The 17679-nt window shown below is 34.9% G+C and overlaps 1 protein-coding gene across 1 annotated transcript in view; it reads left to right on the forward strand.

The window, feature by feature from the left end:
- The window catches only part of CFAP44 (cilia and flagella associated protein 44), a 132393-nt gene that overhangs the window by 74400 nt on the left and 40314 nt on the right, over positions 1 to 17679 (forward strand). The window contains exons 18-24 of the mRNA XM_060149045.1: positions 669 to 814; positions 1423 to 1693; positions 7157 to 7212; positions 7379 to 7541; positions 9043 to 9173; positions 12285 to 12481; positions 15055 to 15229. Of these exons, the coding sequence (XP_060005028.1) occupies positions 669 to 814; positions 1423 to 1693; positions 7157 to 7212; positions 7379 to 7541; positions 9043 to 9173; positions 12285 to 12481; positions 15055 to 15229 (1139 nt within the window). The remainder of the gene's footprint in view (positions 1 to 668; positions 815 to 1422; positions 1694 to 7156; positions 7213 to 7378; positions 7542 to 9042; positions 9174 to 12284; positions 12482 to 15054; positions 15230 to 17679) is intronic.

A 17679-nucleotide genomic window follows, 5' to 3' on the forward strand; every position in this document is an offset into this window, starting at 1 on the left:
GGCCACTGAGCCTGCACGTCGGAGCCTGTGCTCCGCAATGGGAGAGGCCACAACAGTGAGAGGCCCGTATACCGCAAAAAAAAAAAAAAAAAGAAATGATATCTCTCATGTATTGTCTTTTTTTTTAATATTTATTTTTACTTATTTATTTTGTCTGTGTCGGATCTTTGTTGCAGCACATGGGATCTTTCATTGCAGTGCATGGGCTCTTCCTTGTGGCACATGAGCTCAGTAGTTGCAGTGTGTGGGCTCCAGAGTGCATGGGCTCTGTAGTTGTGGGTGCATGGGCTCTCTAGTTGAGGTGCACGTGCTTAGTTGCCCCGTGGCATGTGGATCCTAGTTCCCCAACAAGGGATCGAACCCACGTCCCCTGCATTGGGAGGCGGATTCTTAACCACTGGACCACCAGGGAAGTCCCTCTTGTATTGTCTTTTAAGTAGGAACAAATCATTGTAAGGTGTTTTATTTTTATAATTATGTAGTTGCATATAAATTAATAATAGGTTTTATAAAGCATCTCCATCTGTAACCATAGAAATCATACAAAAGTATATGTTTTAAGACACCTATTTTATGTGTTAAAATTTGAAATAATCAAAAACTCCTCATGTGGTCATAGGTTTCTTATATTCAGGTACTACCTTGTATGTTATCTATCTCTTTTCCAGGGTGGCTATGATTCTGGTTTTCTATATCACTGTGAGTTTCCCCCATATGACAAAAGCAGTGATATCACAGAAAAGAAAGATGAACCTTTTGATTTCCGTCTTCTTGAGGATACAGAGGATAATCCCATCACAGCTATCACTTTCAGGTGACCAGAATTTCAGAAAGCTTTAAAAAAAACTATATCCCATTACTGTCTGTTTTTGTCCATCATTAATATTGTCAATTTTAAAGATCTGTCCAAATGGAGGAGTACTCAAACAATGTTTAGTTAAATAAATCAAATGACTAAAGTAGAATCTAAGCTACTCCTGAAACTACTTAAATTCCTTCTATCAAATATTCTGTCAGAATTTGTCACACAGTTCAGTTGTATGGATTTTCTTTCTGTTACTTAGGAGGATGCTACTGCACAGTCAGATAACGAAAGTTCTGGGTTACAGTGATTCTGGAAAGATCACTAATTGAATCATTAGTCCTTTAATAATTAAGAATTAAGCATATATCCTGGTCATTCTTTTGAAGACCAAATATAATAGCTCCAAATTTCAAATTGTGTTTTTCTCCTTCTATTCTTTTGTATTAGCTTGCTAGAGCTGCCATAGTTTGTTAGGGCTTCAGCATATGAATTTTGTGGGGACACAACTTACTCCATAACATCTTTGTTTTTAAAACTTTAGTCATTTTTCAATTAACTTAAAATTAAACATTTTCAGATTAATGTGAAGAACGATTTACTTTCCTTTTGTTTCATAGCATTAACCAAGAAATGATGTTTTGTGGAATGCAAAATGGAGCAGTTCGAGTCTATATCCTAAATAAGAATGATCCTTCATTGACCAATATGGAGGACTACTGGCATTTCAGCATGCATGACAATAATTATGGATGCATTAATGCCATCTCCACTAGCTTTGATGACTGTTTCTTGGTGACTGCTGGAGCAGACAGTAATATCTTTGTTTTCAACATTTTTTCTGAATTTGAGTTAAAGAAGGTCATGAAAGCCAAGGTGCCATCTCCCAGGGTATGTAACTGACTAATAATAATAACTTTATTTTAATATTGTGATGTTAAAATGCTCATATTCTTTAAAAATGAAACTATTTAGACGCAAATACCTTGCAGTCTAATCTTCCTACCAGTATTATAATTTTGCCTTTCTGGTGCCTCTGTTATCAAATATGAAAGATGTTGAATTCACCTTATTACTAAAGGTGTAGAAGTCCCTCTATTAAAAAGACTGTCAATTTTTCTGTCTCCATCACTTTCACAAAGTTTTTTTGTTTTCAAGATGCCCAACTTTTTTCTGATATATTTTGCGTTCTATTTATTCATTTGCTTATTGAGGAGGCGTATGTGGGATATATACCATAATTTGTACCTTTGAAAGGGGTTGTAAAAATATTATTATCTTTAGTATTAGAATGTGAGAGTTTTATCAAAGATTCAGGTAAATTATTGGCTTTGTAATGAAGATTGAGGGTTTGAATCCCCAAATTATATCCCTTTGACCTATCACAAGACCTAAATTTTCTATTATCAAAATGGTTCCTTTGGAGAGAAGAGCTAACACCTATCCTTCTCAAACTCTTCCAAAAAGTTGCAGAGGGAGGAACACTCCCAAACTCATTCTACAAGGCCACCATCATCCTGATACCAAAACCAGAAAGGTATCACAAGAAAAGAAAATTACAGACCAATATCACTGATGAACATAGATGCAAAAATCCTCAACAAAATACTAGCAAACAGAATCCAACAACACATTAAAGTATCAACACCATGGTCACGTGGGATTTATCCCAGGAATGCAAGGATTCTTCAATATATGCAAATCAATCAATGTTAATATTCATGTTAACAAAGAATAAAAACCATGTGATCATCTCAATAGATGCAGAAAAAGCTTTTGACAAAATTCAACACCTATTTATGATAAAAACTCTCCAGAATGTGGGCATAGAGGGAACCTACCTCAACATAAAAAGGCCATATATGAATAAACCCATTGCAAACATCATTCTCAATGGTGAAAAACTGAAAGCATTTCGTCTAAGATTAGGAATAAGACAAGGATGTCCACTCTCACCACTCTTATTCAACATAGTTTTGGAAATCCTAGCCAAGGCAGTCAGAGAAGAAAAAGACATAAAAGTAATACAAATTGGAAAAGAATTAAAACTGTCACTGTTTGTAGATGACATGATACTATACATAGAAAATCCTAAAGACAGCACCAGAAAACTACTAGAGCTAATCAGTGAATTTGGTAAAGGTGCAGGATACAAAATTCACAGAAGTCTCTCGCATTCCTATACACTAACAGTGAAAGATCAGAAAGAGAAATTAAGGAAGCAATCTCATTTACTATCGCAACAGAAAGAATAAAATACCTAGGAATAAACCTACCTAAGGAAGCAAAAGACTTGTACTCAGAGAACTATAAAACACTAATGAAAGAAATCAAAGATGACACAAACAGATGAAGAAATATACCATGTTCTTGGATAGGAAAAATCAACATTGTGAAAATGACTCTACTACCCAAAGCAGTCTACAGATTCAGTGCAATCCCTATCAAATTACCAATGGCATTCTTCATAGAATTAGAACAAAAAAAATTAAAATTTGTGTGGAAACACAAGACCCCAAATAGCCAAAGCAATCTTGAGAAAGTAAAATAGAGCTGGAGGAATCAGGCTCCCTGACTTCAGACTATACTACAAAGCTACAGTAATCAAGACAGTATGGTACTGGCATAAAAACAGAAATATAGATCAGTGGTCTAGGATAGAAAGCCCAGAGATAAACCCACACACCTATGGTCACCTAATCTATGACAAAGGAGGCAAGAATATACAATGAAGAAAAGACAGCCTCTTCAATAAGTGGTGCTGGGAAAACTAGACAGCTACATGTAAAAGAATGAAATTAGAACACTCCCTAGCACCATACACAAAAATAAACTCAAAATGGATTAAAGACCTAAATTTAAGACTGGATACTATAAAACTCTTAGAGGAAAACAGAAAAAACACTCTGACATAAACCGTAGCAAGATAGTTTTTGACCCACCTCTTAATGAAAATAAAAACAAAAATAAACAAATGGGACCTAATGAAACTTAAAAGCTTTTGCACAGCAAAGGAAACCATAAACAAGATGAAAAGACAGCTCTCAGAATGGGAGGAAATATTTGCAAATGAAGCAACGGACAAAGGATTAATCTCCAAAATATACAAACAACTCATGGAGCTCAATATCAAAAAAAAAATCATAAAACGGGCAGAAGACTTAAATAGACATTTCTCCAAAGAAGACATAGAGATGGCCAAGAAGCACATGAAAAGCTGCTCAACATCACTAATTATTAGAGAAATGCAAATCAGAACTACAATGAGGTACCACCTCACACCAGTCAGAATGGCTATTATCAAAAATCTACAAACAATAAATGCTGGAGAGGGTGTGGAGAAAAGGGAACCCTCGTGCACTCTTGGTGGGAATGTAAATTGATACAGTCACTATGGAGAACAGTATGGATGTTCGTTGAAAAACTAAAAATAGAACTACCATATGACCCAGAAATCCCACTACTGGACATATACCCTGAGAAAAACATAATTCAAAAGAACACATGTACCCCAGTGTTCATTGCAACACTATTTACAATATCCAGGACATGGAAATAACTTAATGTCCAACAACAGATAAATGGATAAAGAAGATGTGGTACATATATACAATGGAATGTTACTCAGCCATAAAAAGGAATGAAATTGGGTCATTTGTAGAGATGTGGATGGACCTAGAGTCTGTCATATGGAGTGAAGTAAGTCAGAAAGAAAAACAAATATTGTATATTAATGCATATATGTGGAATCTAGAAAAATGGTACAGATGAACCTATTTCCAGGGCAGGAATAGAGACAAGGATGTAGAGAACAGACATGTGCACACAGAGGGGTAAGGGGAAGGTGGGATGAAATAGGACATTAGGATTGACATATGTACGCTACCATGTGTAAAATAGATAGCTAGTGGGAACCTGCTGTATAGCACAGGGAGCTCAGCTCTGTGCTCTGTAATGACCTAGATGGGTGGGATGGCGGGGGGAAGGGTGGGATGGCGGGGGGAAGGGTGGGAGGGAGGTCCAAGAGGGAGGGAATATATGTATACATAAAGCTGATTTACTTTCTTGTACAGCAGAAACTAACACAACATTGTAAAACAATTATACTCCAATAAAAAAAAATGGTTCCTTTGGATAAAATGACTAATAACTGTTAGAATTGCTTCTAAAGCATAAGGGATTGTATTAGACCAAAGTTAAAATTCCTGTGAACACACTGGCTTCCTATTTAACACGTAGCCTGCTTCAAAAGAATATGCAAAGAATGTAGGGAAGATTTGAGCAGGTAAATTTTCATTTCTGTTAATAGCAGCAAAATTTGGAGAATGAACTGTTGTCTAATGAGGTCAAGCTAAGGAAGAGGAATTTTCCAGAAGGGAAAGTGTATGAACAAGAAGAAAATCTTTATCTTTCTACTTAGTGCCAACTCTCTATGGAAACCCATATGGGATAGAAAAAATCCATTCCACATTTGTATAATGGTCTCCTTTTATTTATGACTGCAATAAATATTTCTGAAGTCACTGAAGCAGCCTCTGCTTTTTAGAAGGCAAAATCAGAAAGAATTGAATAAACAAAATAAAAAACTAAGCTCTGCATAGGTCTGAGGTTCTTACCATATTTTAGAATCACGGGGGAGATCTTAAAACTATACATGCCTGAGCAGTTAAATCAGAATCTCGGAAAGTGAGGCCCAGGCATCAGTACAGACATTCTTCAACATGAGATACGATGGGATTGTGCCCTGATAAACCCATCAGAAGTTGAAAATACCATAAGTTGAAAATGCATTTAATACACCTAACCTACCAAACACCACAGCTTAGCCTAGCCTACCTTAAACGTGCTCAGAACACTTGCATTAGCCTACAGTTGGGCAAAATCATCTACCACAAAGCCTATTTTATAATGAAGTATTGACTATCTCATAATTTGTTGAATACTGTATTCAAAGTGAGAAACAGAATGGTTATGTGGGTACCGGTTGTTGACCCTCATGATCATGTGGCTGCCTGGGAGCTGTGGCTGTAGCAGCTGCCCAGCATCACGAGAGAGGATCTACCACATGTCCCTAGCCAGGAAAAGGTCAAAATTCCAAACTTGAAGTATGCTTTCTACCAAATGCAAAGGCGTCAAGTTGACCGTTGTAAGTAAGGGACCGTCTGTATTTTATAAAAGTCACCCCTCCCCCCAGCCCCTGTGGTTCTAGAGTGCAGTCACGATTGAGAACAATTGGCAGGTGTTTTGGAACTCTTTGGAAGCACCGTTGTTTAACTCAAATTTATTGAAAACAGCTGAGGTCAGGAGAGAGTTGGCTGATATCAGCATCAAATCCTGGAAATCATAACTGATATTGGAGAAGCAAGGGGCTTAACTCTGAGCAATAAAAGAATAGAATTCAGTCAAGTTGTATCCTAAGTGATTAATAGTAACTAAAATATATTAGCCATCACTTGTCTCTTACATTGGTCATGTTTTATGACTTCACTTTATGAAAATCATAAACCTTGTCTTATATAAATGTAGATTTATATTTTATGTGTATAAAGACTAGTACTGTAATAAAACAACTTGATCGAAAGAGAATCTTTATTTCTTTACAACAAATGATAGCGAAACAGAGACCTATGCGCTATGAAGAGAACAGAAAATAAGTTCAGTTTTACTTAAGAACTGGTTAGCTAGCAAACTAGGACTTTTTGTTTCATTCACTGGGTTGTAAATCCTCTTCTTTAACAGCCTAAGACATTTTTCAGCACAGCACCTGAATAAACAAAGTACTTCTAAGTGATTTACTTCATAGTACTTAATTTAAACTGATTTCCTTTCTAAAGGGAGAGTCATATTTCTGATTTCATATCTTTCTCAAGGAGAGGGATTATATTCTGTGTATTTCTCACTGAATATCTGTGATAAGATCAAGTGAAACACTTAAAATTTAAAAAATATAACTTTTTCCTTGTATACACATGAGGTATTGTGGTGGGAATCAAAGCATGTATGAAAGGAATATGCTAAAAAAACAGTACTTTAAAATAAATGATCTAGAGCATTTTTTGGTGTATTTTTTGTTAGTAACACATGAATATTACTAATTCGTATTTTGGAGGGGAATATGGTGATATTAACATTTTGCATACATGTGATTTTCTTTCTACATACCTTTCTACATACCTCTTTAAATGAAGTAGAAACAAATAAGTTTTTTTCCCTAGTTTATTTTTTGTGACAATACTTTCCAGGCCTACGGTTGTTAGAAATTAGCAGAGAAAACCCTTCAATTTACTACTTATTAGATATTTTAAGGTAAATATGCAATTTAAAGGAGCTAAGCTTTTACTCCTTTTCCTACAGGTTGGAATAGAAACAGAGCCAATTCCAGAAGATATTGAAGATCCTAAAGCCTACAGGTATGGGAATTTTCGATCAATACCTAATAGGACTGGGCTTTTGCAAAACACACCAACATTTTACCAAAGCTGACCAAGTTAAATGAATTTCCAAATTATTAAATACAAATTTTCTCTGCTGTTTCTCTATCTTTAACCTGTTACCTTTTAAAATTTCTGTTTTCAGTATTGAGAATGCCAGAAGAAAAAGAGAACATGACAAGTTAATGAAAGAAGGGGAAGAAGTCAAGGCTGAGAAGAGAGAACGAATCAAAGCTTTAAGGAATCAATTACAGAAACTACTACAGATGAATGAAGAATTACCAAAACATATGCAGTTTAAACGGACAGTAAGCCTAAAATAAATTTGATTTTAATTTTAACATATGCTATTTCTGAATTGAGGCTGCTATTTTGCCAACAAATAGGAACACTTAACACCATCTTTAAATTTCCCTTGTCTGGTTTGTCAGTGTGTTGGCAGCAACTAAACTACTGTGGAACTTGTCATGCAACTTGGTTTGGATGTAGATGAGCCTCTTTACACAAAGTTTATTTCTGGATTTAGCTACTTCACATTTTTTTGGTAATAAGATATAAGTTTGAATCTGGTTATCAATCCTTACCATACCTAGCCAAGATATTTAACCGTTGGATAGGTACATACTATATAATTTGATTCTCTGTGGTTCCTTTTCCATAATTCATCAACTCTATTGAAAAGATAGTACCTGGTTCATCCACAAAGTTTCTAAAAGATGACTTAGTATAGTTGTAGCTATGGGGACAATCACCAAATTGTTTAAGCCAATATTGTATTAAATTTTTTTCTTCTGTGACTTGTTGCAAAGCCCCATTTACCTCCTAGTGATAACTTTTTTTCCTAATTTTTTTTACATTATCTTAAATGGAATTACTGTCAAGAGCCTAATCAAATAAAAACTCAGAATTTATTATCCTGACTATACCCATGGGTTACCCAGTCCTATAATTCCAGAAGCACTTAGCCAATTTCGTATTAAAAAAAAAAACTGTGGTGAAATCATAATGATTAATTCATTATATTGGTTAAAAGACCAACTTATAATGGTTAAAAGATGTTTGTTATTTTACTAAGAAAAGTGTTGACACTTGCAGAATATGGTTATAATTCAAAATAAAGAACAACTGAGGTAAGTTTTGTGGCTAAGCATTTTACATACACCATTATTTAAAGCACCAACACACCTGGAAAGAATAATTACTTTCAATTCAGTGTGAATGAAGGCCCTGATATTTTTCCAGGAGTGAAGGAAAGAAACACGAGGCCCCTAAGTATCCTTATGGGGAAAATGGCCCCTTTGGTGAGGGATATTCAACCAGAACTTGGTTATATCCAGAAGACACCAAAGACATTACTGTCTTTCCTAGGTGGGGAGTCACACGGGAAGGAAGGATCAGCTAATGATCAAGTGCCATGAACTTTTACCCCATGCCCAGCTGGTTATGTAATAGTAGTTATTCTGGGGTGGAGAGAGTTCCTCTTTTTTTTTTTTAAAAAAACTGTTTAAACTCTCCAAATATTCTGTTAGCATTCATTGTTTATATTGTGGGAAAAATCTTTTAATATGTAACTGTATTTTCATCATTGTTAATTATTTCTGGGAACTTTTCTCCATATTTTGTGACAGTAAAATCAAAAGTATGTTGTTTTTTTCTAGAATGAGAGAGTTTATGATACTTAGGAGACAGTTATGATGTAGCATAAAATTGAGGACAAACCTTAAAAATCTGTACTTATGTATGAAATAGGATTGGTAAAGTCTATCGATAAAGGTACCCATTTTGATTAACAAATCTACTTATCTGCAGGATTTTGATCTAGATTCCAAAATTCGTGCTGAGATTGACAGGAAAACAGCTAATAAAATTCAACGAGTGGAAAAGGAATTAGCTTGGGAAAAAGAGAAACACCAACTTGGCCTAAGGAAGCTACAGAATAGGTAGGATGCATATTTCTTGCAAGTTAAGATGTTTGAGAGCATATATTTGAAGAAAGTAGTTTCCAGTGGCTTTATTGAAGTGGTCAGATTAAGAGGTCTCCTGAAGTACCTACTAACTCCTAAAATCTCAAGGAATCCTCTTGTCAGTGCTACTGACTTCCTGAGCTCACTCCTTCCTAGTTTAAGTCTGCAAAATTTTTTGCAAACCAAATTATGTCATACATATTTACTTTCGGTTTTTAACAAACTATTTATTTTATAACTAATTAACATGGGAGCATGTATATATTAGAAAATTAAAATAGAGCCAAGGGGGCTTCCCTGGTGGCACAGTGGTTAAGAATCCACCTGCCAATGCAGGGGACACGGGTTCAAGCCCTGGTCCAGGAAAATCACACATGCCACGGAGCAACTAAGCCTGTGCGCCACAACTACTGAGCCTGCATGCCACAACTACTGAGCCTACACTCTAGAGCTCACAAGCTGCAGCCCACAATGAGAAGACTGCACGGCAATGAAGAGTAGCCCTTGCTCGCCACAACTAGAGAAAGCCCAAGCACAGCAACGAAGACCCAACACAGCCAAAAAAAGAAATAAAATTCAAAAAAATTAAAAAAATAAAAGAACTTTTATAACACTCCAGAAATTTCCCTCGTGGCCTCCTCCTGATAAATATTTACTCTCTAAAGATGAATGTTTATCACCATAGATTAGTTGTGTCTGTGAACTTCATATACATGGAAAGGTGCAGTATGAACGCTTTTGTATCTGGCTTCTTTATTCAGTATCATGCCTAAGATTACCCATGTTGATGCAGGTAGCAGTACTTCATTCATTTTCATTGCTTTGTAATATTCTATTAAATGGTTATACCACAATTTATTAATCCATTTAACTGCTGATATTTGAGTTGTTCCTATTTTTTGGCTTCGATGAATAATGCTGACATTCTTGTGCATGTCTTTTGGTGGACATAAGCACTTATTTCTGTTTTCTATATAATCAGGAGTGGAACTGCTAGACCATAGGTTCTAAGCATGTTTAGCTTTATTAGACACTGACAAACAGTTCTCCAAAATGGCTCAATTTATTTATACTCTGATCATCAATGTATGAGAATTCCAATTGATTCCCATTGTATTCATTTTCTAGGGCTTCCATGACAAAGTACCACAGGCAGGCTGGCTTACAATAACAGACATTTATTATCTGATAATTCTGGAGACCGGAAGTCCAAAATCGAAGTGTTGACTAAATTGGTTTCTTTTGAGAGCTGGGAGGGAGAATCTGTTCCATGCCTTTTTCTGAGCTTCTGGTGGCTTGGCCAGCAATCTTTGGTGTTTCTTAGCTTGTAGATGCATCACTCTAAATTTTCTGTCTTCACATGGTGTTCTCTCTGTGTTTCTTCGTATAATATTGCCTCTGTGCTTGTCCAACTTTTCTCCTTTTATGAGGACATCAGTCATGTTGGATTAGGATCCACCCTAATGATCTCATTTTAACTTGATTACCTCTGTTAAGACCTTATTTCCAGATAAGGTCATATTTTGAGGTACCTGGGGGGTTAGGACTTCATATTCTTTTGGGGAGACACAATTCAACCCATAACACTCATGCTTGCCATCACTGGGCATTGTCAGCTCTTTAAATTTCAGCTATTCTGTAGTAGTGTCTCAGTGTGATTTAAATTGGCATTTTCCAGATGAGTGACGATTTTCAGTCACTTTTCCTATACTTACTGGTTATTTTTATATTCTCTTTTGTTAGGGGTTTGCTCAAGTCTTTTGTTCATTTAAAAATTGGGTTGTGGGAGTTATATATTCTGGATGAGTCTCGTCATACACATGACACATGTATATATGACATATCTATGTGTGTGTATGCATGCATGTAAAATATCTTGCCCTACTCTGAGGCTTGTCTTTTCATCCTCATTATAGTGTCTTTTTGAACAGAAATTTTTCATTTTAATAAAGTTTAGTTTATCAGTGTTTTCCTTTGCAATTTATCAATATTTTCACTAACTTTTTATGGTTAGTGCTTTTATGTTGTAGTTAAGGAATCTTTGCCTATTCCCAATTCATGAATAATTCTCCGTTTTCTTCTAGAAGCTCTACTGTTTTGCCATTATCTATCTTGGGTAATTTTTGTGGGTGGTGTAAGATAGCGATCAAGTGTCTTTTGTTTCTATATGGATATCCAATTGTCCCACTGTCATTCGCTGAAAAGACCATCCTTTCCTTACTAGATTGTAGTGATGGTTTTGTCAAAAATCCGGTAACCACATATATATGGGTCTGTTTCTAAACTCTTCATTTTATTCCATTGGCCTGTCTGTTTTTGCGCTAGTGTCACAAGACCTTAATTATTCTTGACATCTGATATTATGAACCCTCTGGATTGTTCTTCACCTTCAATATTGCTTAGGTCCTTTGCACAGAATAAGTTTGTCAACTTTCATGACAAAACCTAGGATTTTGATTGGAATTACATTGAATCTATAAATCAACTTAGACATAAAAAGATGAGGAAATAATTGTGAACCAGCCAAAAATAACAACAATTAAATTGATGAAGAACTTTTAAAAGATAGATGTCTGTAAGCTATAAGAGAAAGCTGAACTGGAGAGTAGTACAGACTCCTGAGCTTAATGTTTTTTATAGAGACAAATAGGGTAATATGTACATACATGTATCACCACCTGTTATCTATCATGTATGTAATATATGAAATATTATATATAATAAATGAGATAATAGGAAGATGAATTACATTTCCTCAGAGTTTGATATAATCCATTTACCTTTAAACTGTAGTCTGTCTGAAAATTTTTGACTCTTCATACTATCAAAACAATGGTATTATACTGTTTATAATGAGATGTTTAGTATTTTCATTAAGAAGAAAATTCGACTTGCTCTTTAATCAAGTCCTATTCAAATTCCACTACATCCTTGTTGGGTTGGTATAAGCATGGTTGAATTTTGGATCCAGTGTGATATAGTGGTATCATTTATCAGCATAGTACATTGTGATCTTATTTTATTATGTAATAATCATGCAGCATGATTAAACTGATGATGATTGCAAATAATTTTTTTGCCCTTCAGATTTCGTGATTCGTTGGAAAGCGATACTATTGTGGTTCATGCCATACAAAGTGAACACAAGATATCCTCCTATAGGCTTGTGAAGTCCTCTAAATACTCCAAATCCAAACGGCCAAGTCAATCAGAGAGAAGAGCGAGCAAATTTGAGAGGTTTGAAAAAGAAGGAACTGGAAGAAAGGACAGTCAGAGAGATACAGGTAACCTAAATGACAAGAAGGCTTTTAAGTCCCTATTTATTAAAACTTCAAAGTTGAATTATCTTTTTGTGAGCAGAACATTTGACTCCCAGTCATGGGACTGAGAGTGGATGAGAGCACCTGGTGCTGCGGATTTCTTACTTCCCATGTCCAGCTGTTCTTAAATCTAGGATTTCCTCAGATGCTAGTTTTCCTAGGCAGTGTTTGTTCCCAGATTCCTGGGCCCCATCCCAGAGGGTAGGGCTAGAACACAGCATTTCACACTTTTCCAAGAGCATATGCTTTAAACAGTGATGAGCTGAGAATACAGATGTGAAAATAGTGCCTCTAATCCCTGCGCCCTGCCTCTTGTGACTGCCTGCAGGATGACTGCAGGTGAGTAGGAGGAAGACAGGAATTCTGGGAATGGCTTGCAGAGCATGGTCAAGGATAAAGGTCACTGTAGCCTGGCCAGATCTAGACTAGTGCCCAGGATACAGTACTGACCTTAATACTGGTTCACTCTCTTCACTGAGAAACCTTTAATGGCTTCTTTCTGCCTCTAGGATAAAATCTGAAACCATTATCCCCATATTTAATCCTTCCACAATATCCCTAATTTATTTCCAATAGCGCATTCTCATACTGCGTGATTGGCATGTTTAGCTTATTGTCCTGCTTGTTGCTTCCTAATTATGTCTGAAACTTCCACATCCAGGTTCCTGATGGAGTGACCAATTCACTCCTCTCCTCTCTGAATTCTCCCCAGTCCTTGGGGATCCAGATCAAATTATACTTTTAATTTTTTAATTGAAGTATAGTTGATTTACAATGTTGTGTTAGTTTCAGGTGTACAGCACAGTGATTGTTATATTTATATTCTTTATCAGATTCTTTTCCCTTATTGGTTATTACAAAATATTGAGTATAGTTCCCTGTGCTCTACAGTAGGACCTTGTTGGTTATCTATTTTATATATACAAATTACACTTTTACTGTAAAGCCTTTCTGTGGCCACTCAGGCCACATTAAACTGTTATTTTACCATGGTGCCATATATTTGAAATATGAAATGAAATGGTAGCTTATAACTATATGACCATCCATATTATTTAACTTTTTTTGTGTATATCCAAAGTATATCTCTATGCAACTTGAACATAGAGTAATTCCCCCAGTAGATACTTATAACTGATAAAATCAATTATTTTAATTAATTAATTGTTATAGAAGTTTAACTGACCTACAAAACTGTTAGTTCTAGGTATGCAACATAGTGATTCCATATTTCTATACATTACAGAATGATCACCATGATAAGTCTAGTTATCATCTGTTACCATATAAAATTATTACTACGTTATTGACTGTGTTTCCTATGCTGTACATTTCATCCCCCGACTCATTTATTTTGTAACTGGAAGTTTGTACCTCTTAATCTCCCTCACCTATTTCATCCCCCCACCCCCTCCCCTCTGGCAACCAGCTGTTAGTTTTCTGTATCTATGAGTCTGTTTCTGTTTTATTATGTTTGTTCATTTGTTTTGTTTTTTTAGATTCCACATATAAGAGAAATCATGCAGTATTTTTCTTTGTCTGACTTATTTCAGTCTAATACCCTCTAGGTCATCCATGTTGTCACAAATGGCAAGATTTTATTTTTTTTATGGCTGAGTAATATTCCATTGTGTGTGTGTATTATATATATATATGTATACCACATCTTCTTTATCTGTTCAGCTATCGATGGACACTTAGGTTGCTTCCGTATCTTGGCTATTGTAAATAATGCTGCAGTGAACATAGGGGCACATACATTTTTTGAATTAGTGGGGTTTTTTTCCCTTTGGAAAAATATCCGGAAGTGGAATTCCTGGGTCATATGGTAGTTCTATTTTTAATTTTTGAGGAACCCTCATACTGTTTTCTATAGTGGCTGCACTAATTTACATTCCTACCAGCAGTGCCCAAAGGTTTCCTTTTCTCTATCTCCTCACCAACACTTGTTATTTGTCGTCTTTTTGATAACAGCAATTCTGACAGGTGTGAGGTGATATCTCATTGTGGTTTTGATTTGCATTTCCCTGATGACTAGTGATGTTGAGCATTTTTTCATGTGTCTGTGATAAAGCCCATAATTTTTAAATTCTAGATTTGTGTGTTTCTGACCAGTTTTTTGATTGGTCACAGACCACTGCAGTTGGTATATGTCACCTCAAATTATACATGTCAAATAGGACTCACTTGCTTTTCCCTTCCCCAATCATCATGTTACAGACACTCTTTCCCTGCTTCTCAATATCTGTCAGTGGTCTGTTATTCATTATCTTGTTCTCTAATTGTTATCTCACCAACTTTTTAATAAGGTTTGGAGGAGCAAAAATTGTGATTTAGATCTCTTTATTTTGGTATTCTAAAATAACTTATGGGATTTAACTCATGGTAGTTGCTTAATATATACTGCAGATTATAATATATACTACAGATTCATTATATTCTTGGATTTTTTAAATGTGGCAGATTAAAAACAATATTTGAAAGTTTTATTTTGGTGTTTCAAAAAGATTGAAAAAAAATGTTGACTCTCTTTACAGGTGGGAGTATTAGTGTGCCAGAAGAATCAATCATAGAAAAAGGGAAGAAATTTCGGCCTAAAACCCTAAGTGAAATTATGGTGGAAAGTCAAATTGAGAAAACAAGGAAACTTATATTAAAGGCTGAAAGGGCCCAAATGAAAATTCAGCAGCGAAAAAAAGAATGGGAGGAAATGTAAGTTTTTTTTACCTGAAATCTTTTGTTTTAATGAGTCTCAAAATATCTTTTAAAATCTTTACATTTATTGAAGTTGGTATTTAAATAAAGAACTAAAATAAGTAGAAACCGATAGAGATATTAAAGTCAGGTTAGGTGGATCTTTCAGGGTGGTGATAGTGTGGTGGACCTCCAGTGACCCCTTGAGTTTCAGGTCTACGAATTTCATTTTGCTAATATATTCAGTGATTTTTAAGAATTAAGAAATTCTTTTCTATCCCAACATTCAGAAGATATTACTCCTGTACGTTCTTCTAACATCCTATAGTTTGGGTCTTCATCTATAGGTCTCTAAAGGTACTTTTATTTAACAAGCACATCTTTTCATTTATTTGTTTTCCACCTTTATATCTTTGGTTAAATATTTCTTCATGTCTTTTGCTCATGTTCAGATAACAGTGTTTATCTTGTACTGTTAACTTTTGAGAGTTCTTTGTATATTCTAGACATGAGTACTGTGTTGGATATTTTATTTGCAAATATTTTCTCCTAGTCTGTGGCTTGTCTTTTTATTCCCTTAACAGGATCTTTTTCAGAGCAAAAGTTTTTAATTAGGTTGAAGATAATTTATTAATTTTTTTTCCTATGAATCCTGTTTCTGGTATCAGGTCTAAGAACTCTGCCTAGCCATAGGTCCCAAAGATTTTCTCCTATTTTTCTTCTAAAGGTTTTGTAGTTTTACATTTTACATTTAAGTCTGTGATCCATTTTGGTGTTCATTTTTGTGTAAGATGTATAAAATGTGGGATTTAGATGTAATTTCATCTTTTTTTTTTTGCCTGTGGATGACTAATTGCTCTAACACCACTTGTTGAAAAGGCTCTTTTTCCTCCATTGAATTGCTTTTGCACCTTTGTCAAAAATTATTTAGGCATATTTGTGTGGGTCTATTTCTGGGTTTGCTTTCTGTTCCATTAATCTATATGTCTATCCCTTTGCCAATACCATAGTGTCTGTAGATTACTGTAGCTATGTAATAAGTCTTGAAATTGGGTAAACTGATTCCTTTCATCTTATTCTTCTTTTTCAAAATTATTTTAGCCATTTTAGTTATTTTGCCTTTCCATATAAATCATATATTTACCCCCAAAAAATCTTGCTGAAATTCTTTAGGAATTATTTTAATCCTGTATATCAGTTTGGGGAGAATTGATGTATTTATTATGTTGTCTTCTAATCCGTGGACACGGTATGACTCTACATTTACTTAGATCTCCTTTGATTTCGTCAGTGTTTTGTTGTTTTTAATATAAAAGTCCTATATATATCTTGTCAGATTTACACACAGATATTTCACTTTTGGGGTCAATTGTAAATGGTATTGTTTTTAATTTTGATACCTATGTGTTCATGGTATAGAAATAAAATTGTATTTTGTAGGTTTATCTGGTATTCTGTAACCTTGCTGAACTGTCATATTAGTTTTGAGAATATTTTTGTAGGTTCCTTGGGATTTTCTGTGTAGACAATCATGTAATCTGTGAATAGAGACAGTTTTATTTCTTCTTATCCAATCTGTTTGCCTCTTCTTTTCTTTTCCTTTCCTACTGCACTGGCTAAGACTGCCAGTAACATGTCAAAGTAGCATAAGGAGAGCTGGTGTCCACAACTTGTTCCTGATCTTAGGGGAGAAGCATTCAGTACTGATGGTGTAACTTTTCATTCTTTTATTTCAATCTTCTTATATAGCTACATTTGACTTTAGTGTGTTTTTGACAGCATATAGTTGGCTTATGTTTTTAAATCCACTCTGTCAATCTCAGTTCTTCACTGGGTGTATTTAGACCATTTACACTAAATGTAATTATCGATGTTTAGGGCTTATATCTGCTATTTTATATTTTGCTTTCTATTCTCTATTTTTCATTTTTCTTCTTTTTCTTGCTTTCCTGTGGTTACTTGAATATTTTAGGGTTCCAATACGATTAATCTGTAATGTTTTTGAGTGCATCATTTTGTGTAGCTTTTTAGTGTTTGCTCTAGGTATTACATTATGAATACATGACTAATCACAGTCTCCTAGTGTTGACATTTTATCAGCTTGACTGAAGTATAGAAACCTTACCTGCCTTTATGTCCCTTTACCCACCCTTCCTCATTTCCCTTGTTTGTAATATAATTGTATAAATATTTCTTCTATGTACATTTTAGAACCATATCAGACAGTTACAGTTTTTTCTTCAGTCATCAAACATAAATTAGACAATAGTAGAAGAAAAGTGTATTTGCCCATATTTTTACTATTAACATCATAATTTCTTCCTTCTTGAGGTTCCAAGATTCCTTCTATCATTTTATTTCTGTTCAGAGAGCTTCCTCTAGCCATTCTTTTAGAGTAGGTATGCTGGTAACAAATTCTCTTAGTTTTATTTGATCTAAGAATGGATTGATTTCCCCTTTATTTCTGA

The sequence above is a fragment of the Lagenorhynchus albirostris genome, chromosome 5 (assembly GCF_949774975.1).
Source record: "Lagenorhynchus albirostris chromosome 5, mLagAlb1.1, whole genome shotgun sequence".
In the NCBI taxonomy this organism is placed as follows: Eukaryota; Metazoa; Chordata; class Mammalia; order Artiodactyla; family Delphinidae; genus Lagenorhynchus; species Lagenorhynchus albirostris.